This window comes from Halichoerus grypus, chromosome 3, assembly GCF_964656455.1.
Source record: "Halichoerus grypus chromosome 3, mHalGry1.hap1.1, whole genome shotgun sequence".
Lineage (NCBI taxonomy): Eukaryota > Metazoa > Chordata > Mammalia > Carnivora > Phocidae > Halichoerus > Halichoerus grypus.
Window position 1 is genome coordinate 172,132,727 of NC_135714.1, and position 24,227 is coordinate 172,156,953.

General features: G+C 36.7%; 1 protein-coding gene across 1 annotated transcript in view; it reads left to right on the top strand.

Moving 5' to 3' along the window:
- Positions 1-24,227, top strand: part of LOC118554951 (disintegrin and metalloproteinase domain-containing protein 18-like) — a 181,030-nt gene that overhangs the window by 6,008 nt on the left and 150,795 nt on the right. The window contains exon 3 of the mRNA XM_078068256.1: positions 12,925-12,980. Within this exon, the coding sequence (XP_077924382.1) occupies positions 12,925-12,980 (56 nt within the window). The remainder of the gene's footprint in view (positions 1-12,924; positions 12,981-24,227) is intronic.

Below are 24,227 nucleotides of genomic sequence, written 5' to 3' on the forward strand. Positions count from 1 at the left end.
CTGAGATGTCATTTGCAAATATCTTCTCCCATTCTGTCGGTTGTCTTTTGGTTTTGTTGACTGTTTCTTTTGCTGTGCAAAAGCTTCTTATCTTGATGAAGTCCCAATAGTTCATTTTTGCCCTTGCTTCCCTTGCCTTTGGCGATGTTTCTAGGAAGAAGTTGCTGCAGCTGAGGTCGAAGCGGTTGCTGCCTGTGTTCTCCTTTAGGATGTTGATGGACTCCTGTCTCACACTGAGGTCTTCCAACCATTTTGAGTCTATTTTTGTGTGTGGTGTAAGAAAGTGGTCCAGTTTCATTCTTCTTCATGTGGCTGTCCAATTTTCCCAACATCATTTGTTGAAGAGACTGTTTTTTTTCCATTGGACATTCTTTCCTGCTTTGTCGAAATTAGTTGACCATAGAGTTAAGGGTCTATTTCTGGGCTCTCTATTCTGTTCCATTGATCTATGTGTCTGTTTTTGTTCCAGTACCAGAAGGCTGATTTTTAAATGAGACTTAGTAAACCTCTTTTTAGCTGGTGTTTCATTACCACCAAGGATTTATAATGCAATAACTCTGAGGCAGAGCTGGTAAGAATTCAAGCTTCACTAATATTTAGAGTCATAAAATTCTGGATATTGGACAAGCTCTTAATTACTCTGAATCCGCCTTTGTCTTAATAAAATTTGGATTGTACCCACTTAAAAAAAAAGCAACCTGCCATATTTTGTACTATCCATGGAGTTGGCCAAGAGGCAGGTAACTGGAAGTGGCCTCTAGTAAATGAAAAGACCCTCTTGCCAATAGCAAAAAACTAAATCTCTTAGTTCTATAGCTGCAAGAAAATGAATTTTACCAACAAACTTAATGAATTGGAAGTAGAAATAGATTCTTCTTCAGATGAGAATACAGACCAGCTGACATGTTGAAAACCCAACTATGTCATGCATAGACTCCTGACCCATAGAAACTACAAGATCATAAATGGTGTATTTTAAAATTCAGTTTGTGATAATTTGTTATGCAGCAATAGAAAACTAATACACCCAGCCTCATGAAATTCTACTCTCTATATATGTGATTTAGTATTCATTAATGGAATCAGGGGAATTCTCCTTCCTCAGTACAGTCTAGAAAGTTCATTGAGACAGGAAGCCAGGACAACTGTAGTGCCCACCTCAGTTTTATACCTTCTCTTGGTGATCATAATCTTGTACTACCTTTTGTCTAGAGTATCAAAGCATTTGTTTTATTTATCATGTCTAGTTTTCTAGTTGTTTGCAGCTGAAGAGCACATTCAGTCCTAATCTTTCTAATATGGCAGGGATAGAATTGATGTCATTGATTATCACTGCTTCCTGCATGCTGTCCTTCCTTTTCAGTTCACTTTTCTTCTTGCTGAAGTTCATCCTTCCATGATTCATTCATAGCATTTCCATAAGTGGTAAACTCAACTGCATTACTACTTGAAGAAAGTACTTTAGTACATTTACCATTTTAGAATTCTTTTCTGTCACTTTTCTGTGTGTGTTGACAGAAAGTTTCTCATGACTAACAGTGAGAAATCTGGCTCCCATTCTCCATTATCCATGTATTATTGTTTTTAAATTCCAGTAGAGTTGTACAATTGTTTCAGAATTTGAAACCCATACCCTGATGGGAAAGACTACCAACCAGAATCGTACTATATAGACTTTGTCTTTAGTCTTACAGTTCTCCCCTTATTGCCAAAGTCATTTATGTCAGAACATTTTGTCTCTTACCTTTTTCAGGGATGTTTTATCATACATTTATAATAAAGTTAAATTCTTTTGTCACAGTCTGCCTTTCACCATGGAATCTCCTGCCCTTCTAAATTATTTTTAAATTTGCATACATTAAAGTTCACTGTTCTGTATATGTCTATGGGTTTTGACAAATATTTAGTTTCATGTATCCAGTAGTACAAAGTTATACAAAACAGTTTAATTTCCCTTAAATATCTATCCTCTTTGCTTCAGTTTTATTACCCTTTCCAAAACCAGCCCCTGGCAACTGATCTGTTGTTTAGTCTCTAGAATGATGTCTTTTCTAGAATGTCATATAGTTGGAATCATACAGAATATCACCTTTTCAGACTGTTTTCTTTCATTTAGCAATATACATTTAAAATTTATCCATATTAGTTTCATGTTTTGATAATTCATGCTTTTTATTCTTAATATTGTTGAATTGTATAGATGTATTATAACTTGTCTGTTTCCCTATGGAAGGACATTTTGGTTATTTCAGGTTGTGGCAATTATGAATAAAGCTGTTAATAACGTTCATATGCAGGTTTTAGTAGACATAAGTTTTCAAATCAGTTGAATGAATACCCAGGATAATAATTGCTGAATTGTATGTTAAGATTATGTTTAATTTTATAAGAAACTTCCAAATTATCTCCCAAGGTAGCTATATGTTTTGCATTTCCACCAGCAATGAATAGGAGTTCCTATTGTTCCACATCCTCACCAGTATTTGGCATTGCAAGGTTCTGGCTTTTAGCCTTTCCGATTTTTGTGTAGTAGTATTTCCTTGAGGTTTTAATTTGCATTTCCCTAATAATGAATAATGTTGAATATATTCTCATATTCTTATTTTCCATCTATTCATCTTCTTTGGTAAGATGTCTGTTCAGATCTCTTACACATTTTTGAACTGGATTGTTGGTTTCCTTATTGTTGCATTTTACATGTTCTTTGTATATTCTGCACACATTTGTTTTAATCAAATAAGTGATTTACATTTTTTCCAGTCTATAGCTTGTTTTTTTTAATTGTCTTAACATTGTTTTAACAATGCTAACAAGATATTTTATATTAAATAAAATCCAACTTATTGTTATTTTTCTTTTATGGATCATGATTTTTCTGTCATATCTAAAAATTTACCATCACTAAGTTCATCTAGGTTTCCTCCTATGATTTATTAGAGAAGTATTATAGTAAGTCTATAATACCTTTTTTTTTTTAGTTAATGTTCGTGTAAGGTGTGAGGTCTGGATTGAGTTTCATCGATTTGATATGGGCATCCAATTTTCCCAGCACCACTAGTTGAAATGACTATCATTTCTCCACTGAAATACCTTTGCACTTTAAAAAAATCAGTTGCTTATATTTTTTGTGGGTCTATTTCTAAGCACGCTCTCACTCTCTCTCTCTCTCCCTCCCTCTTTCTCTGGCCAATACCATGCTGTCTTGTTTATGGTAAGTTTGTCAAAAATCTTGAAAGTGGGCAATATGATGACTTCAACTTTGTTCTTCCTTAGAATTCTGATGATTGACTATACAAGGTCCTTCACTTTTTGTTAGGTTTTGTGTGTGTGTGTGTGTGTGTGTGTGTGTGTGTGACCCATAGTGAGTAAATGAAATAAGCATACTTAAATCTCCATTTCTCAGCAATTTTGAAATAATATTTCTTAACTCTTGCTTCTTTGTGTATTATTTTTGCCTACATACATTCTCATTAGCTAATGTTTGAAGTTTTGGAAAGAGCGTCTCTCTTATTTATTCTTGCAAATCTTCCACTTTATAAAATTACTTTGTATTTAATCTCAGAAACTTTCTTAACTTTGATGTTCAACCTCACAAATTCATGCTTCAGATATACCCAATGTCCTACTCATAATAATTTACTTAAAAATCAACAATTATATTTTCATTTATATGATCTATAATTGGATCATTTCCATAATTGTCTTTTCTTCCTTCAATAAGAACTGCCTGCTCTTCTTCACATGTTAACACTATAGTATAGTCATAAAGTATATGGTCTCTTTGTCAAGCTCTAATATTCATTAAATGTGTTACCTTGGGAGAGTTAATCTCTTTTCCTCAAATTGAAAATTATGGTTGTTAGAGTAAAAATATATTTTTTTAAAAAACATGTGAAGTGTTTAGGACAGTGCTAAGCATAAGATAAATGCCCATTAATTGTTAGAAACTTTTAGAATAGTATTCCAATTACATCTAATCTCTAATTCTGAGGTATAACACATACTATTACTTCTCTAAGGATCTTAAATGTACTTATTTTTTTCAGGTCCTGTCTTACATACTTTACACTTTTCTTGGGAGTAATTTATTTCATTTATTGAATTTGATACCTTTCCTTCTTGATGTAGACATTCCTCAGAAGTTAAATTGTTTTTTATTGTGTACTTGCCATTGCAGTTGAGATTCTGTCAGACTTGGTTTTGCATTTGGTCTGAGATAATGCATTGGTTCTGCTATAGTACATTGCAACAGTTTTAGAGGAATGACAGGGATAAGATTTGCCTCAGTTCTGGTCTTTTGAGTCTGTGTGCTTCTCATATTTCCTAGGTGTTTCCAGTCATAAGCATCACTGGCCTCTCCCAAACTCACAGATTCTGTTCCAGCTTAAAACCAGAGGTCTTTCTTGAAATTGGTTTGTTTTGGAAAGACATTGTGCATTTGTTAGACTAGATGTTTGTCTGCCTTTGTGGAGATAGTCCACTGACTCTGTAAACATACACTAAGTCCTCTCCTATTTCTGAATGCCACCACATTAGAATGATGAGCACTGTTAAAACTCAGTTCTTGTTGTATTAGAGCTCCTATTCCTGGAGCTGCAGCATTCCTCACTAACATGTTTCTTGGATCTTTCTTCCTCAGTTTTATATGTTAAGAATTGCTAAGTGGCTCTAGGCATATATAGTAGTGTGTGTGTATGTATGTTTTATATATATACATATATAATGTAAATTTGTTACATCATTATAATTGGTGTGGGATGTAAGCCTGCAGCCATGTTTTTCATCTTGACTAGTAAAGTTTATATTTTTCTAAATAGAAACAATTAATATATAGTGTTAATAATGCTAATTTTTTTTTCAAAATGTAGTCTATATTTTGCCAACCCTACACATTAAATTCATCATGGTAATCCTAAATCTACTAGAATAATAAATTCTTACTATTTAGAATAATAAATTCTGAAGGGTACACTAATTTTTAAAATGGATTGTGTCTTTTTTTTTAATTGAGGTAAAATTAGCATATAACATTATATACCTTTCAGGTATACACTATTATAATTTAACATCTGTATGCACTACAAAGTGATCATCACTTAAAGTCTAGTTACCATCCATCACCATACAAATTATCCCCTTTACCTATTTTGCCCACTCCTGACCCTCTTTACCTCTGGTAACCACCAATCTGTTCTCTGTATCTATGAGTTTATTTTTGTTTTGTTTTGTTCTGTTCATTTGCTTTGTTCTTTTTAGGTACCACATATAAGTGAAATCATACACTATTTGTCTTCTCCATCTGACTTATTCCATTTAGCATAAAACCTTCAATGTTCATTCACATTGTCATAAATGGCAAGGTTTCATTCTTTTTGTGGCTGAGTAATATTCCATTGTGTATATATATATATATATAAGATTTGCCTCAGTTCTGGTCTTTTGAATCTGTGTGCTTCTCGTATTTCCTAGGTGTTTCCGGTCATAAGCATCACTGGTGTTTCCGGTCATAAGCATCCATATATATATGGAATATATATATTCCATATATATATGCACACACACATATGCACATATATATAACATCATCTTTATTCATTCATCTATGATGAACATTTATGTTGTTTCCATTTCTTGGCTATTGTAAATAATGCTGCAGTGAACATAGAGGTGCATATATCTTTTTTTATATCTTTTTGAATAAGCATTTTTTTGAATAAGCATTATCTTTGGATAAATAACCAACAATGGAAGAGCAGGATCGTATGGTAATTCTATCCTTATTTTTTTGAGGACTCTCCATACTATTTTACATAGTGGCTGCATCAATTTACATTTCCACCAACAGTGTACAGGTGATCCCTGTTTTCCACATCCTCGTCAACACTTGCTATTTCTGGTCTTTTTTATAATGACCCACCTAATTGGTGTGAGATAATATCGCATTGTTGTTTTGATTTGCATTTCCCTGATAATTAGTAATGTTGAACATCTTTACATATGCCTGTTGGCCATCTGTATGCCTTTCTTGGAAAATAGTCTATTTAGATCCTCTGCCCATTTTAAAAAATCAGATTTTGTTGTTGCTGCTGATTGTATAAGCTCTTTGTATATTTTGTATATTAACCCCTTATCAGATGTATGATTTGCAAATATCTTCTCCCATTCAGTAGGCTGACTTTCCATTTTAATAATGGTTTCCTTTGCTGTGCAAAAGCTTTTTAGTATCATATAATCCCATTTGTTTATGTTTGCTTTTGTTTCCCTTGCCTTTGGAGTCTGATCCACAAAAGCATTGCTAAGACCAATGTCAAAGAGCTTACTGTCTATGTTTTCTTCAAGGAATTTTATAGTTTCAGGTCTTACATTCAGGTCTTTAACCCACTTTGAGTTAATTTTTCTGTATGGTGTAAGATAGTGGTCTAGTTTAATTCTTTTGCATGTGGCTAACCAGTTTTCCCAACATTATTTATTGAAGGGACAGTCCTTTCTCCATTATGTTCTTGGATCTTTTGCCATAAATTAATTGTCCATATGTATGTGGGTTTATTTCTGGGATCTGAGTTCTCTTCCACTGATCTGTGTCTGTTTTTGTGCCAGTGCCTTATTGTTTTGATTGCCATAGCTTTAAAATATAGTTTGAAATCAAGGAGAGTAATGCCTTTAGCTTTGTTCTTCTTTCTCAAGATTGCTTTGGCTATTAGGGATCTTTTGTGGTCTCATACAAATTTTATTTATGTATTCGTCACGGGGGGAGAGAGAAAGAGAGAGCACAAGCAGAGGGAGCAGCAAGCAGAGGGAAAAGCAGACTCCCGATGAGGAAGGAGCCCGACACAGGACTCAATGCCAGGAGCCTGGGAGCATGACCTGAACCGAAGGCATAGGCTTAACCACCCAAGACACTCAGGCGTCCCTCAATTTCTTTTATCAATATATTATAGCTCTCTGTACAGATATTTTACCTCCTTGGTAAAATTTGTTTCTAGATATTTTATTCTTTTTGATGCAATTGTAAATGTTATTGTTTTTTTCATTCCTCTTTCTGATAATTTGTTATTAGTCCATAGAAATGTAACAGATTTTGCTAAATAACTTTATATTCTGCAACTTCACTTAATTTATTCATTCTAAGAGTTTTTTGGTGGAGTCTTTGTATATATGATATGCCATCCGCAAAGGGTGATAGTTTTATTTCTTCTTTCCCACTTTGGATGCCTTTTCTTTTTGTTGAGTTATTGCTGTGGCTAGGACTTCCAATACTATGTAGAATAAAAGTGGTGAGAGTGGGCATCCTTGTCTTGTTCTTGAACTTCAAGGAAAAGCTTTCAGGTTTTCCCCATTGAGGTGTTGGCTGTGGGTTAGACACATATGGCCTTTCTTATGGTGAGGTACATTTCTTCTATAAACAATTTTCTGAAAGTTTTTATCATAATTGGAGTTGAATTTTATTGAATACTTTTTCTGCATCTATGAAGATGATCATATGATTTTTATCCTTCATTTCATTGAAGGATATATATAGTGTATTGCCTTGATTGATTGCAAATGTTGAACCATTCTCATATCCCTGGAATAAATCCCACTTGATTGTGGTGTATGATCATTTCAATGTATTGTTGAATTTGGTTTGCTAATAATTTTTGAGGATTTTTGCATCTATGCTAACCAAAGATATTGGCCTATAACTTTATTTTTTCATGGTGTCCTTGTTTGGTTTTGGTATTATGGTAATGCTGGCCTCACAAAATGTATTTGAAGTGTTTCCTCCTCTTAATTTAAGAATACACATTAAGTCTTTTTTTTCTTTTGAATGCATTCACAGGCATATGATTCTGAACTTTTGTTTGTTGGGAGGTTTTTGATTGCGGATTCAATTTCCTTACTAGTAATAAAATTTTCTGTTTCTTTATGATTCAATTTTAGAAAATTGTATGTTTCCAAGAACTTATACATTTCTTCTAGGTTGTCCAATTTGTTGGTGTGTAATTGTTCATAATAGTCTCTTATGATCTTTTAGATTTCTGTGCTGTCAGTTTTAACTTCTCTTTCATTTCTGATTTTATCAGTGTCTTCTCTTTTGTTTTGTTTGTTTGGTTTGGTTTGGTTTTGGTTTTGATTTTCTATTGTTGTTGTTAGTCTAGCTAAAAGTTTGTCATTTTGTTTTATCTTTTCAAAGAACCAACTCTTAGTTTCATTGATCTTTTCTAACTTTTGTCTCTTTTCATTTATTTATCCTCTGATCTTTATCATTTTCTTTATTCTACTGACCTAGGGTCTTATTTGGTTGTTTTCTAGCTCCTTTAGGTACAGGTACAATACAGGTATTGTATTGCTATGATCTCTTTTAGAACCACTTTTGCTGCATCCCAAGGATTTTGATAAGTTGTATTTCTGTATTCATTTGTCTCTAGATATTTTTTCTTTAATTTCTTTGAGTGCTCACTAGCATGTTTTTTAGTCTCTACCTATTTGTGTTTTTTCTAGTTTTCTTCTTGAAATTGATTTCTACTTTTATACCATTGTGTTTGGAGAAGACACTTGATATGATTTCAGTGTTCTTGATTTTTGAGTCTTGTTTTGTGTCTAACATGTGATCTGTCCTGGAGAACGTTTTATGTGCATCTGAGAAGAATGCATATTCTTTTGCTTTTGGATGGAATGCTCTGTAAAACTATTAAGTCCATCTGGTTTAATGTTTTTTAAGACCGATATTTCCTTATTGATTTTCTATCTGGTTGATCTATCCATTGAGATAAGTTGGGGTTAAATCTCCTACTATTTTATATAGCTGGGTTTTTTTTTTGTTTTTTGTTTTTTTGTTTTTTTAGAGAGAGAGAGACAGAGTGCACAGGAGTGGGGAGAGGGGGAGAGAGAGAGAGAATCTCAAGCAGGCTCAAGCAGACATGGAGCCTGACACAGGGCTCAATCTCAAGACCCTGAGATCAGGACCTGAGCTGAAATCAAGAGTCCAATGCTCAACTGACTGAGCCACCCAAGTGCCCCTATTTAGCTTTTAATTTCTCTGTTTAGATACATTGATATTTGCTTTATGTATCTTGGTGCTCCTATGTTGGGTGCATATGTATTTATAAATGTTATATCTTATTATTAAATTGACCTCTTTATCATTATGTAATATCTTCATCTATTATTACAGTCTTTGTTTTAAAGTCTATTTTGTTGGTTATGAATATAGCTATGCCAGCTTTTTGTTTGTTTCCATTCATAGAATATCTTTTTCCATCCCTTCAATTTCAGCTTGTGAGTGTCCTTTCTTCTGAAATTAATCTCATGTGGGTAGAACACAGATAGGTCTTGTGTTTTTAATCCATTCAGCCATCTTATATCTTTTGATTGTAGAGTTCATTTACATTTAAAGTAATTATTGATAGGCATGTAGTTATTGCCATTTTGCTAATTGTTTTCTGGTTGTTTTTGTAGTTCTTCTCTGTTCCTTTCTTCTCTTTCTCTCTTCCCCTGTGGTTTGATGTCTTTTGTTAGTGCTATGTTTAGATTTCTTTCTCATTTTTCTTTTGTGTATTTATTTTTTGTATGTATTTGTGATTATTGTGAGGTTTACATATAACTTTTGAGTTGACAGCAACTTAAATTTGAACATTCCAAAACTGTACATTTTTCTCCTCCTCTCATGTTTTATTTCTTATGTCACATGTTGCATCTTTTATTTTATGTACCCTCTAACTAATTCTTTAGTTTTAGCTAATTTTATTGTTTTTGTCTTTTAACCATCATACTGGCTTTATAAATGATTGACCCACTACCTTTACTATGTGTTTACCTTTTCCAGTGAGCCTTTTTAATTTTGTGTTTTCCTGTTATTAATTGGTGCGATTTCTTTTCAGTTTAGAAAAGTCCTTTTAACATTTCTTTTAAGGCCAGTTTGGTGGTGATGAACTCCTTTAGGTTTTGCCTAACTGGAAAACTTAATCTCTTATTCAATTCAGAATAATAGCCTTGCCAGGTAGAGAATTATTGGGTGGAAGTTTTTCCATTCAGCACTTTGAATATGTCATGTTAATTTCTTCTGGCTTGCATAGTTTCTGCTGAAAAATTTATGAGATCTCCTTGCATGTAGTAAGTTGTGTTCTTTTGCTGCTTTTAATAATCTTTAACTTTGACCAGTTTAATTGTAATATATCTTGGTGTAGATCTGTTTGGGTTTATTTTATTTGGGACTGTCTAGGCTTCCTGGACCTGTATATCTATTTCCTTGCTCATTTTAGGGAAATTTTCAATCACTAATTCTTCAAATAAGTTTTCTGACCCTTTTTTTTTAAAGATTTTTTTTATTTATTTGACAGAGAGAGACACAGCAAGAGAGGGAATACAAGCAGTGGGAGTGGGAGAGGGAGAAGCAGGCTTCCCGCTGAGCAGGGAGCCTGATGTGGGGCTCAATCCCAGGACCTGGAATCATGACCTGAGCCGAAGGCAGACGCTTAACGACTGAGCCACCCAGGCGCCCCTGGCCCTTTCTCTGTCTCTCTGCTCCTTCTGGGATCATTGTAATCTATTATTCTACTTGATGTTGTACCAATGGTTTCTTAGTTATCTTCATTTAAATTTTTTTTTTTCCCCTGATCTCTCTGGGTGAGTTCTGTTGCTTTGTTTTCCAGCTCAATGATCCAGTCTTTGGCTTCATTCAGTGTGCTATTGAACCCCTCTAGTATGTTTTTCATTTCAGTTATGGTATTCTTTAGCTCCTTAACTTTTGTTTGGAACCTTCTTATATTTACTGTCTCCTTGTTGAGGATCTCACAGTGTTCATCACTATTCTTCCAAGTTTGTTGAACATCTATTTGACTATTTTAACTCTTTATCAGGTTGATTGTTCATCTGCATTTCATTAATGGCTTTCTGATGTTTTGTCTTTCATTTGGAACATATTTTCCTGGTTCTTCACCTTCCTGATTTTCTGTATTTGTTTCTATGTATTAGGAAAATCAACTACCTCTCCCAATCTTGAAGGATCAGCCTTTTGTAGTTGTCACAAGAAGCCTAAAAGCACAGTCTTCTCTGACCACTAGAGTTGCATGCTCAAGGGGTATCGCTGTAGAAGATGTGCACACCCATCTGCAGCACAGGGGTTGGCAGAGCTGGCACCCATGCCAGCCAGGTGCATCACACAGCTGCACTGAGGCCCAGGGGTGAGTGGGGCTGGTGTCTGGCCTGGCTGTAAAGTATGGCTGTGCTGCCATAGTGTGGACAGGGTTCTTAGTTGGGTGTGCCCAAAGGCTCTAGCAGATTAGAGAGATAGCTCCAAAATGGTGCCCACCAGCCCTGACATTAGCAAAGTAAGATGATGTTGCACATATGGCACCCACTAGTTTCTCTGTCCCCAGAGACAGTTCCAGTAGTTTACTACTTCTCTGTCAGGTGCTTTAAGTTTAGTAAATGGGTCTCCTTCACATATGGTCTAGGTGATTTTCAAATTGGTGTTTTTGCTCTGGGTCCCAGGGTCAGTGATTCTGCATGTGATCCCTTTAAGAGTGGGTTCTCCATGCTCGACAGTTCTGTGGTTTTCCTGGATGTAATCTCTATTGGTTTTCAAAGCCTGGTATTTTGGGCCTCAACTCTTTTATGTAGGGTCTAACATTTTTTTATTAACATATAATGTATTATTTGTTTCAGGGGTACAGGTCTGTGTTTCATCAGTCTTACACAATTCACAGTGCTCACCATAGTACTTACCTTCCCCAATGTCACCCAGCCACCCCATCCCTCCCACCCCCCCTCCCCTCCAGCAACCCTCGGTTTGTTTCCTAAGATTAAGAGTCTCTTATGGTTCGTCTCCCTCTCTGGTTTCATCTTGTTTCATTTTTCCCTCCCTTCCCCTATGATCCTCTGTCTTGTTTCTCAAATTCCTCATATCAGTGAGATCATATGATACTTGTCTTTCTCTGATTGACTTATTTCGCTTAGCATAATACCCTCTAGTTCCATCCATGTCGTTGCAAATGGCAAGATTTCATTTTTTTGATGGCTACATAATATTCCATTGTATATATATACCATCTCTTCTTTATCCATTTATCTGTTGATGGACATCTAGGCTCTTTCCATAGTTTGGCTATTGTGGACATTGCTGCTATAAACATTGGGGTGCATGTGCCCCTTTGGGTCACTACATTTGTATCTTTGGGGTAAATACCCAGTATTTGCTGGGTATAGGGTAGCTCTATTTTCAACTTTTTGAGGAACCTCCATACTGTTTTCCAGAGTGGCTTCCCCAGTTTGCATTCCCACCTACAGTATAAGAGGGTTCCCCTTTCTCTGCATCCTTGCCAACATCTGTCATTTCCTGACTTGTTAATTTTAGCCATTCTGACTGGTGTGAGGTGGTATCCGATTGAGGTTTTGATTTGGATTTCCTTGATGCCGACGGATGTTGAGCACTTTTTCATGTGTCTGTTGGCCATTTGGAAATCTTCTTTACAGAAATGTCTGTTCATGTCTTCTGCTGTAGGGCCTAACATTTGAGGTCTATTGCATAGCACAAACCTCTGACTCCTTTGGAAAATCTTTGTATTTTTGTCTTCCCTCCCAATTATGTATCACCCTGCTGGAGTGTTTTTTGTTTGTTTTGTTTTTGTTTTTGTTTTTGTTTTGTTTTGTTTTTGGCAAGATAGTATCTCTGCCTCTCCTATCCCTCTCAATGCTGTCCTTTTTGTCTTTTTCTGTGAGTCTCTGTTCATCCAGTTTTCCAGTTTTTTTCAGAGTAAACTGCTCCATATGTAGTTGTATATTGGTTGTATCCATGGGAGGGAGTTCAGGATTTTCTTATGTTGCTATTTTAAACCCAACCCCCCCCCCCAAGTGAGTCTTTTTGTTTACATGAGAGAAAAGTACTGCTTCAGTTTATATATTTCTGATTTACTGAGTCATCTTTATTTATTTGCTTTATTTTAGGTGATTTATATCATTACAATTGATGAAAAGTCATACACTCTGCATCTCAGAAAACAGTAAGATATAATTTTCCATTAAAGCTTAGATTTTACTTTTTAAATATTTTGGTATACAATTTAAATTAAAGAATGCAATATAATATAGACTGTTCAATCAACTTGTTTTTCAATTAGGATTAATTAAGTCTTGAATAATGGAAGAGTAGAATGTTGAATAATAGAATGCTGCATTTTAATTTTCTAGCTTGTTATTTTCACATTAAGAAATAAGTTACTTATTTGTAAATCTTCAATTGAGTATAAAGCCATCCAACCCAAGAACTGCAAGTTATATGTTAAGTATGCCTGATGTAAAATCAAACTTAGTCACATCAAGTGGTTATTGGTGGGAAATTCAACTAATGACATATTTTATGAATGTATTAATTACATATGTATTTATTTTTAACAACTTTAATGGGTACATTCATATGTCATAAAACTCACTCAAGTGTATAATTCAATAATTTTTAATAACTGTATGCCGTATTGCAACCATCAACCATAAATCAGTTGTAGAACATTTCATATCCTACATAGGATCCTCATGCCATTTCACATTTAATCCTTATTCCTACCTACCACTCCAGGCAACAATCAATCTACTTTCTGTCTCCTAATTTGCAGTTTCTCAACATTTCATGCAAGTGGAATCAAACAGCCTCTTCTCTGCCTGCATCTTTGAAAATATATATTTGTAACAACTGCATTTTGTCTGCCTTACATCAGTGTAGTTGAACAAGGCTGAAGAAAACTCCTCACTTAATTTATGACTGTTATCACCTAATTCATGACCATTAAACATATGTTGGTCTTTAGTGTCTATAAAACTCCATTAAAATGTTTTTTGAGAAGACTATCATTTGTTTTTTGATAAGAAACATCTTCATGTTTCTGAATGCCAGTTATTTTTTAGTCTTCATTTTTCTTGACCTAATGGCAGTATTTTGTGTAGCTGATCAGTATCTCCTCCAAAAATACTTTCTTCATTTGGCTTCCGGAAAACTGCAGACTTCTGGTTTAATTCTTCCCATTGTGTTTACTCTCTCAGTTTTGTTTATTTGTTTCATCTTGTTTGTTTTTTGGATTCTTCCCCACCTCTCCAATCTTTTCGTGAATCTTGTTTTTCCCTAGCTACCTTCAATCACCTGGCTATTTCATTCCCTCTTGCAGCTTTAAATATCATTCATGTATTGATTACTCCCAAGTTATATCTCTACTTTATTCCTCTCCAATGAACACCATATTCATTTATCTGACTGCTTATTTGATAATCAAGTGTTTGATAGAATTCTCATACTTATCATATCCAAAATGTACTTCAGATACTTTTCCAAAACTTATCCGTCCTACAATCATCTCAGTAAATGGCAACTCTAGTTTCTTAAAACAAAACCTTGGATGATAAAAAAAGATGACAGAGGAGTAGGGGACCCTATTCAAACCGGTGCATGGAATTGAGCTGGATATCTACCAGACCACTCTGAACATGCACAAAATCAGCCTGAGATGTAAGAAGATATATCTGGATCTCTACAAACAGAATATCACAGGTGGTGGGTTTCAAGGTACGAATTGGGGAGCCATGATTCCGTGGGCAGATATCGGAGGATAAACGGAAGGGGGAGGGAGCTGAGCTGTCGGGATCTGGGCACAGACTCACAGACCGGTAGCAACAGGGAAAAGATTTTAAGGCAGACCCCCAGATGGAAATCCAGAGCAGGACTGCATGTGCAAACTGGGGGTGGCTGGTGGTTTTAGAAGCACAAAGGGCAGAGACATGCCCCAACCTGGAGGCAAGGACTGGGAGCCCTGCTGAGGGGCGCACAACCCAGGACACTGCAGTTTATAGCACCACAGACAGAAACAGAGATAGTGTGGCCTGGAGAGCTCACTGAAGAGCAGACTGCAAGCTCTCTGCTCTGAGGCAGAGGGTTGGAAATGGTCTCTTCTGCTCTGACTCTAGGAAGAGATGCAGAAAGCTACCAGGGAAAGGCCCCAGAGAACAAAAGCCCCCAAAAAACGGTTTTCACTGAGCCTATCCCCACCAGGGACCTTAGGGTTGTCTGAGTGAAAGTGTGGCAGGCCCCTTCCCCAGAAGGCAGGCTGGGTAAACAAGAGGCCAGCAACCCTAAGGTCCCTATAAACAGGTGCATCTTGCTTGGGTTGTGGTCAATAATTTGGGCTCTGTACATTCCCTCAATCACCCCTCAACAGAAGGACTAGGAGGAGGAACCCACAAAACAGGAAAGACAAAGACTATGACTTATGCCACAGATTTACAAATGGATTCAGATATAACCAAGATTTCAGAGATGGAATTCAGGCTAGCAATTGTGAAGACAATAGCTAGAATGGAGAAATCAATTAAAGGCAACATAGAGTCTCTAAGGGCAGAAATGAAAGCTGAATTGGCAGAACTTAAAAATGCTATCAATGAGATCCAATCTAATCCAGATAATCTAACAGCTAGGGTAAGTGAGGCAGAAGAACAAATTAGTGACCTGGAAGACTATTTAATAGATAAAAAAGGAAAAGAGGTGGCCAGGGAAAAACAACTCAGAATCCATGAAAATAGAATCAGAGAAATAAGTGACACCATGAAACGTTCCAATGTTAGAATTATTGGGATCCCTGAGGGGGTGGAGAGAGAGAGGACTAGAAGATATATTTGAGCAAATCATAGCTGAGAACTTCCCTAATTTGGGGAATGAAACAAACATTCATGTCCTAGAGGCAGAGAGGACCCCTCCCAAGATCAAGGAAAACAGGCCAACACCCGTCATGTAATAGTAAAACTTGCAAATTTTAGAACCAAGGAAACCATCTTAAGGGCAGTTAGGGGGAAGAGATTCCTTATGTACAGAGGGAGGAACGTCAGAATAACATCAGACCTATCTACAGACACCTGGCAAACCAGAAAGTCCTGGCAAGACATATTCAGGGTACTAAACGAGAAAAACATGCAGCCAAGAATACTTTATCCAGCAAGGCTGTCATTTAGAATGGATGGAGAGATGCAGAGCTTCCAAGACCGGCAGAAACTGAGAGAATATGTGACCACTAAGCCGGCCCTGCCAGAAATATTCAGGGGATTTTTATAAAAGGAGAAAGACCCCAAGAGTGATATACAACAGAAATTTACAGGGACAATCTATGAAAACAAGGTCTTCACAGGCAACATGATGACAATAAATCATATCTTTTAATGATCACTCTCAGTGGGAACGGCCAAAATGCTCCCCTAAAATGGCACAGGGTTGCGGATTGGATAAAAAGACAGGACCCATCCATATGTTGTCTACACGAGACTCATTTTGAACCTAAAGATACATCCAGACTGAAAATGAAGGGATGGAGATCCATCTTCCATGCCAGCGGACCTCAAAAGAAGGCTGGAGTAGCAATTCTTATATCAGACAAATTAGATTTTAAGCTAAAGACTAATTAGAGACACAGAAGAACACTATATCATTCTTAAAGGGTCTGTCCAACAAGAAGATCTAACAATTGCAAATATCTACGCCTGCAATATGGGAGCAGCCATCTACATAAGCCAACTGTTAACCAAAATAAAGAGTCATATTGATAACAATACAGTAATTGTAGGAGCCCTCAATACTCCACTCTCAGCAATAGACAGATCATCTAAGCAGAAAATCAACAAAGAAACAAGAGCTTTGAATGACACACTGGACCAGATGGACCTCATAGATATATATATATATAGAACATTCCACCCTAAAACAACAGAATACTCATTCTTTTCGAGCGCACATGGAACTTTCTCCAGAATAGACCACATACTGGTCACAAATTAGGTCTCAATCAATACAAAAAGATTGAGATTATTCCTTGCATATTCTCAGACCATAATGCTTTAAAACTGGAACTTAATCACAAGAAAAAATTTGGAACACCTTCAAACACTTGGAAGCTAAAGACTGCTCTGCTCAAGAATATTTGGGTCAACCAGGAAATCAAAGAAGAACTTAAACAATTCATGGAAACCAATAAGAAGGAAAACACATCAGTCCAAAACCTATGGGATACTGCAAAGGCGGTCCTAAGGGGGAAATACATAGCCATCCAAGCCTCACTCAAAAAAATAGAAAAATCCCGAATTCACCAACTAACTCTACACCTTAAAGAACTAGAGAAAAAGCAACAAACGACGCCTAAGCCACGCATTAGAAGAGAAATAATTAAAATTAGAGCAGAAATCAATGAATTAGAAACCAGAAACACACTAGATCAGATCAATGAAACTAGAAGCTTATTCTTTGAAAGAGTTAATAAGATCAATAAACCACCAGCCAGACTTATCCAAAAGAAAAGAGAAAGGACCCAAATTAATAAAATTATGAATGAAAGGGGAGAGATCACAACTAACACCAAGGAAATAGAAACAATTATTAGAAATTATTAGCAGAGGGGTGGAGCAAGATGGCGGAGGAGTAGGAGACCTGGATTTCGTCTGCTCTCAGGAATTCAGCTGGATAGGGATCAAACCATTCTGAACATCTACGAACTCAACAGGAGATCGAAGAAAAGAATAGCAACAACTCTCTGAACAGAAAAGCGACCACTTTCTGGAAGGTAGGACGTGCGGAGAAGTGAATCCGAGCCGATATTTGGGAAGATAGACAGTGGGGGAGGGGGTCTCTGTTGGCCACTTCTGGCAAGTGAGAGCTACAGAGGACAAAATCGGAACATATAGAAGTCCACTCCGCTGAGGGACGCCGCTCAGGTGGCTAAGCGGGGGGGTGGAACCCTCATGGGACAGTGTGGTCTCAGGACCCTCAGGGTCATGGAAAGACCAGGGGTGCCTGAGTGCAGCAGAGCTCCCAGGTATCAGAGCAGGGACATCAGCTGCAGAGATGGAGCCAAGGGGTGGGCTGTCAGCTCAGGGTTGCCATAAACTGTGATCCGTGGCACAGTCAGGCCACTGCTCCTCTAGCAGGGACCCAAAAACCGGCAGATCCGGGGAGACTCCCCTTCCTCCCCTGGGAGGAGAGGCATGGGAGAGCACCACAGGGATCTGCTGGGTTTGGAGACTCCACACCGAGTCAGGTGCCAGAGATAGAAATGCTCAGTCACAGGACGGGTGAGCACGGAGTGTGGCTGGAGACCGGGGAGATGGGAGTGATTGACTGCTTTTCTCTGGGGGCTCACTGAGGAGCAGGGCCCCGAGTTGTCAGCTCCTCCGGGATGGAGATTGGGAGGCCGCCATTTTCACTCTCGTCCGCCAAAGCTGGACGGAGAGGTTGCAGGGAACAAAAGCTCCCGAGAGCAAACCTGAGCAGATTACTTAGCCCAGACCGGCAAGGGCAGGGCAATTCCGCCTCCACCTCCGGCAAAGACATTTGGGAACCATGGCAACAGGCCCCTCCCCCAGAAGATCAACAACAACAGCCAGCCAAGACCAAGTTTACCGATCAATGAGAACTACAGAACTCCAGCACTAGGGGAATACTGCAAATAGAATCCATGGCTTTTTTACCATGATTCTTTAGTCTTTCAAAATTAATTTTTTTTAACTCTCTTTTTTTTTCTTTTTTTCTTTTTTTTAAATTTCTTTTTCACTTTTTCAACCAACATCTTACCAATCACTTTTTTAAAAAACATTTTTATTTTTTATTTTTAGAGTCATATTCTATCCCTTCATAGTAGTTACCCTTATTTTTGGCATATATATATATATATGTTGTTCTCTCTTTAAAATTTTGAGATACAGTTTCTTCTAATGGATCAAAATATACTCTATATCTCTAGTGTATGACTGTGTTCTAGTCTCCTGCCTGATCACATTCTCTCCCTTTTTTTTTTCTTTTTTTTAAATCTTCTTCTTTCTTTTTTCAACCAGCTTCTTATCTTATCAATTCCTTTTATAAATTTTTTTATAATTTTCTACATTACAGTCATATTCCATCCTTTCATCGTATCAACCCTTATTTTTGTACATATATAACTTTTTCTTTCTTTAAAACTTTGGTAGGCACGTTCTTCTAACAGACCAAAATACTCCCAAAATCTAGAGTGTGGCACTGATCTATGTACCAGCCTGATCATATTTGATCATATTCAGTATTTTTTTGGTTCTGTTTTTATCTTTTTCTTTTTCTTTTCTTTTTCTTTTTCTTTCCCTTTCTTTTCCCTGGTTTCAGGACTTTTCTGATTTGTTTAGAGTATATTTTCTGGGGATTTTGTTACCCTGTTAGCATTTTGTTCTCTCATTCATCTATTCTCCTCTGGACAAAATGACAAGATGGAAAAAATCACCTCAAAAAAAAGAACAAGAGGTAGTACCGACTGCCAGGGACCTACTCAATATGGATATTAGTACAATGTCGGACCTAGAGTTCAGAATGATGATTTTAAAGATACGAGCTGGGCTTGAAAAAAACATGGAATTTATTAGAGAAACACTTTCTGGAGAAATAAAAGAACTAAAATCTAAACAAGTCAAAATCAAAAAGGCTACTAATGAGGTGCAACAAAAAATGGGTGCACAAACTGCTAGGATAAATGAGACAGAAGAAAGAATCAGTGATATAGAAGACCAAATGATGGAAAATAAAGACGCTGAGAAAAAGAGAGATAAATACTGGATCACGAGGGCAGAATTCGAGAGAGAAGTGATACCATAAGATGAAACAATATTAGTATAATTGGGATCACAAAAGAAGAAGAAAGAGAGAGAGAGACAGAAGGTATATTGGGCAATTTATAGCAGAGAACTTCCTTAATTTGGGAAGGAAACAGGCATCAAAATCCAGGACGCACAGAGAACCCCCCTCAAAACCAATAAAAATAGATCAACACCTCGACATCTAATAGTAAAACTTACGAGTCTCAGAGACAAAGAGAAAATCCTGAAAGCAGCTCAGGATAAGAGATCTGTAGCCTACAATGGTAGAAACATTAGATTGGCAATAGACCTATCCACAGAGACATGGCAGGCCAGAAAGGACTGGCATGATATATTAGGAGCACTAAATGAGAAAAATATGCAGCCAAGAATACTATATCCAGCTAGGCTGTCTTTGAAAATAGAAGGAGAGATAAAAAGCTTCCAGGACAAACAAAAACTAAAGGAATTTGCAAACACGTAACCAGCCCTACAAGAAATATTAAAAGGGGTCCTCTAAGCAAAGAGAGAGCCTAAAAACAACATAGACTAGAAAGGAACAGACACAATATATAGTAACAGTCACCTTACAGGCAATACAATGACACTAAATTCATATCTTTCAGTAGTTACCCTGAATGTAAATGGGCTAAATGCCCCAATCAAAAGACACAGGCTATCAGATTGGATAAAAAAACAAGACCCATCGATATGCTGTCTGCAAGAGACTCATTTTAGACCCAGAGACACCCCCAGATTGAAAGTGAGGGGGTGGAAAACCATTTACCATGCTAATGGACACCAAAAGAAAGCTGGGGTGGCAATCCTTAGCATCAGACAAATTAGATTTTAAACCAAAGAGTATAATAAGAGATGAGGAAGGACACTATAAATAAATCCCACTTGGTCATGGTGCATGATCCTTTTAATGTACTGTTGGATCCTACTGGCTAGTATTTTGGTGAGATTTTTGCATCCATGTTCATCAAGGATATTGGTCTGTAATTCTCCTTTTTGATGAGGTCTTTGGTTTTGGGATCAAGGTAATGGTGGCCTCATAAAACGAGTTTGGAAGTTTTCCTTCCATTTCTATTTTTTGGGACAGTTTCAGAAGAATAGGTATTAATTCTTCTTTAAATGTTTGGTAGAATTCCCCTGGGAAGCCATCTGGCTCTGGGCTTTTGTTTGTTGGGAGATTTTTTTTTTATTACTGCTTCAATTTCCTTAGTGGTTATAGGTCTGTTCAGGTTTTCTATTTCTTCCTGGTTCAATTTTGGTAGTTGATACATCTCTAGGAATGCATCCATTTCTTCCTGATTATCTAATTTGCTGGCATATAGTTGCTCATAATATGTTCTTATAATTGTTTGTATTTCTTTGGTGTGGTTGTGATCTCTCCTCTTTCATTCATGATTTTATTTATTTGGGTCCTTTCTCTTTTCTTTTTCATAAGTCTGGCCAGGGGTTTATCCATCTTGTTAATTCTTTCAAAGAAGCAGCTCCTAGTTTCGTTGATGTGTTCTACTGTTCTTTTGGTTTCTATTTCATTGATTTCTGCTCTGATCTTTATTATTTCTGTTCTCCTGCTGGGTTTAGGCTTTATTTGCTGTTTTTTCTCTAGCTCCTTTAGGTGTAGGGTTAGGTTGTGTATTTGAGACCTTTCTTGTTTCTTCAAAAAGGCTTGTATTGCTATATATTTTCCTCTTAGGACTGCCTTTGCTCCATCCCAAAGATTTGGAACTGTTGTGTTTTCATTTTCATTGGTTTCCATGATTTTTTAAAATTCTTCTTTAATTTCCTGGTTCACCCATTCGTTCTTTAGTAGGATGCTCTTTAGCTTCCATGTGTTTGAGTTCTTTCCAACTTTTTTCTTGCGATTGAGTTCTAGTTTCAAAGCATTGTGGTGTGAAAATATGCAGGGAATGATCCCAATCTTTTGGTACCAGTTGAGACCTGATTTGTGACCTAGAATTTGATCTATTCTGGAGAATGTGTATTCTGTTGCTTTCGGATGGAATGTTCTGAATAAATCTGTGAAGTCCATTTGGTCCAGTGTGTCATTTAAAGTCTTTATTTCCTTGTTAATCTTTTGCTTAGAGGATCTGTCCATTTCAGTGAGGGGGGGGGGTTAAAATTCCCCACTATTACTGTATTGTTCTTGATGTGTTTCTTTGCTTTTGTTATTAAGTGGCTTATATAATTGGCTGCTCCCACATTAGGGGCATAGATATTTACAATTGTTAGATCTTCTTGTTGGATAGACCCTTTAAGTATGATGTAGTGTCCTTCCTCATCTTTTATTACAGTCTTTGGTTTAAAATCTAGTTTGACTGATATAAGTATTGCCACCCAGCTTTCTTTTGGTGTCCATTAGCATGGTAAATGGTTTTCCACCCCCTCACTTTCAATCTGGGGGTGTCTCTGGGTCTAAAATGAGTCTCTTGCAGACAGCATATCGATGGGTCTTGTTTTTTTATCCAATCTGATAGCCTGTGTCTTTTGATTGGGGCATTTAGCCCATTTACATTCAGGGTAACTACTGAAAGATATGAATTTAGTGTCATTGTATTGCCTGTAAGGTGACTGTTACTATATATTGTGTCTGTTCCTTTCTAGTCTATGTTGTTTTTAGGCTCTCTCTTTGCTTAGAGGACCCCTTTTAATATTTCTTGTAGGGCTGGTTACGTGTTTGCAAATTCCTTTAGTTTTTGTTTGTCCTGGAAGCTTTTTATCTCTCCTTCTATTTTCAAAGACAGCCTAGCTGGATATAGTATTCTTGGCTGCATATTTTTCTCATTTAGTGCTCCTAATATATCATGCCAGTCCTTTCTGGCCTGCCATGTCTCTGTGGATAGGTCTATTGCCAATCTAATGTTTCTACCATTGTAGGCTACAGATCTCTTATCCTGAGCTGCTTTCAGGATTTTCTCTTTGTCTCTGAGACTCGTAAGTTTTACTATTAGATGTCGAGGTGTTGATCTATTTTTATTGGTTTTGAGGGGGGTTCTCTGTGCGTCCTGGATTTTGATGCCTGTTTCCTTCCCAAATTAAGGAAGTTCTCTGCTATAAATTGCCCAATATACCTTCTGTCTCTCTCTCTCTTTCTTCTTCTTCTTCTGTGATCCCAATTATTCTAATATTGTTTCATCTTATGGTATCACTTATCTCTCGAATTCTGCCCTCGTGATCCAGTATTTATCTCTCTTTTTCTCAGCGTCTTTATTTTCCATCATTTGGTCTTCTATATCACTGATTCTTTCTTCTGTCTCATTTATCCTAGCAGTTAGAGCCTCCATTTTTTAATGCACCTCATTAATAACCTTTTTGATTTCAACTTGTTTAGATTTTAGTTCTTTTATTTCTCCAGAAAGGATTTCTCTAATATATTCCATGCTTTTCTCAAGCCCAACTAGTATCTTTAAAATCATCATTCTGAACTCTAGTTCCGACATGTTACCAATGTCTGTATTGATTAGGTCCCTGGCAGTCAGTACTGCCTCTTGTTCTTTTTTTTTTTTTTTTAAAGATTTTTTATTTATTTATTTGAGAGAGAGAGAATGAGAAAGAGCAAGCACATGAGAGGGGGGAGGGTCAGAGGGAGAAGCAGACTCCCTGCCGAGCAGGGAGCCCGATGCGGGACTCAATCCAGGGACTCCAGGATCATGACCTGAGCCGAAGTCAGTCGCTTAACCAACTGAGCCACCCAGGCGCCCTCTTGTTCTTTTTTTTGAGGTGATTTTTCCCATCTTGTCATTTTATCCAGGGGAGAATAGATGAATGAGAGAACAAAATGCTAGCCAGGTAACAATGACCCCAGAAAAATATACACTAAACAAATCAGAAAAGACCTGAAACTAGGGGAAAAGAAAGGGAAAGAAAGAAAAAAGAAAAAAAGAAAAAGAAAAGATAGCAACAAAGAAACAAAAACAGAGCATGATCAAATATGATCAGGCTGGTGCGTAGATCAGTGCCACACAGTAGATTTGGGCATATTTTGGTCTGTTAGAAGAAAGTGCCTCCCAAAATTTTAAAGAAAGAAAAGCTCATATATGTACAAAAATAAGGGTTAATATGATGAAGGGATGGAATATGACTGTAAAGATGAAAATTATAAAAGATTTTATAAAAGGAATTGATAAGAAGTTGGTTGAAAAAAGAAAGAAGAGGATTAAAAAAAGTGGGGGGGAGAGAATGTGATCAGGCAGGAGTCTAGAACAAAGCCATACACTAGAGATTTAAGGTATATTTTGGTCTGTTAGAAGAAACTGTATCCCAAAATTTTAAAGAGAGAACAATATATATATATATATATATATATATATATATATATATATATATATATGGTTAACTACTTATAGGTTAACTACTCATAAGGGATAGAATATGACTCTAAAAATGAAAAATAAAAACGATTTTAAAAAAGGGATTGATAAGATGTTGGTTGAAAAAGGGAAAAAAGAAAATTAAAAAAAAGAAAAAGCCATGAATTCCTTCTGGAGTATTCTCCTAGTGCTGGAGTTCTGCCATTCTCAGACTTCTAAAAGTTCCAATTTTGTGCTCCTCTCTCTATCACTTGTCAGAAGTGGCTGACAGAGGCCCCCTCCCCCGCCATCTATCATGACAAATATCACCTC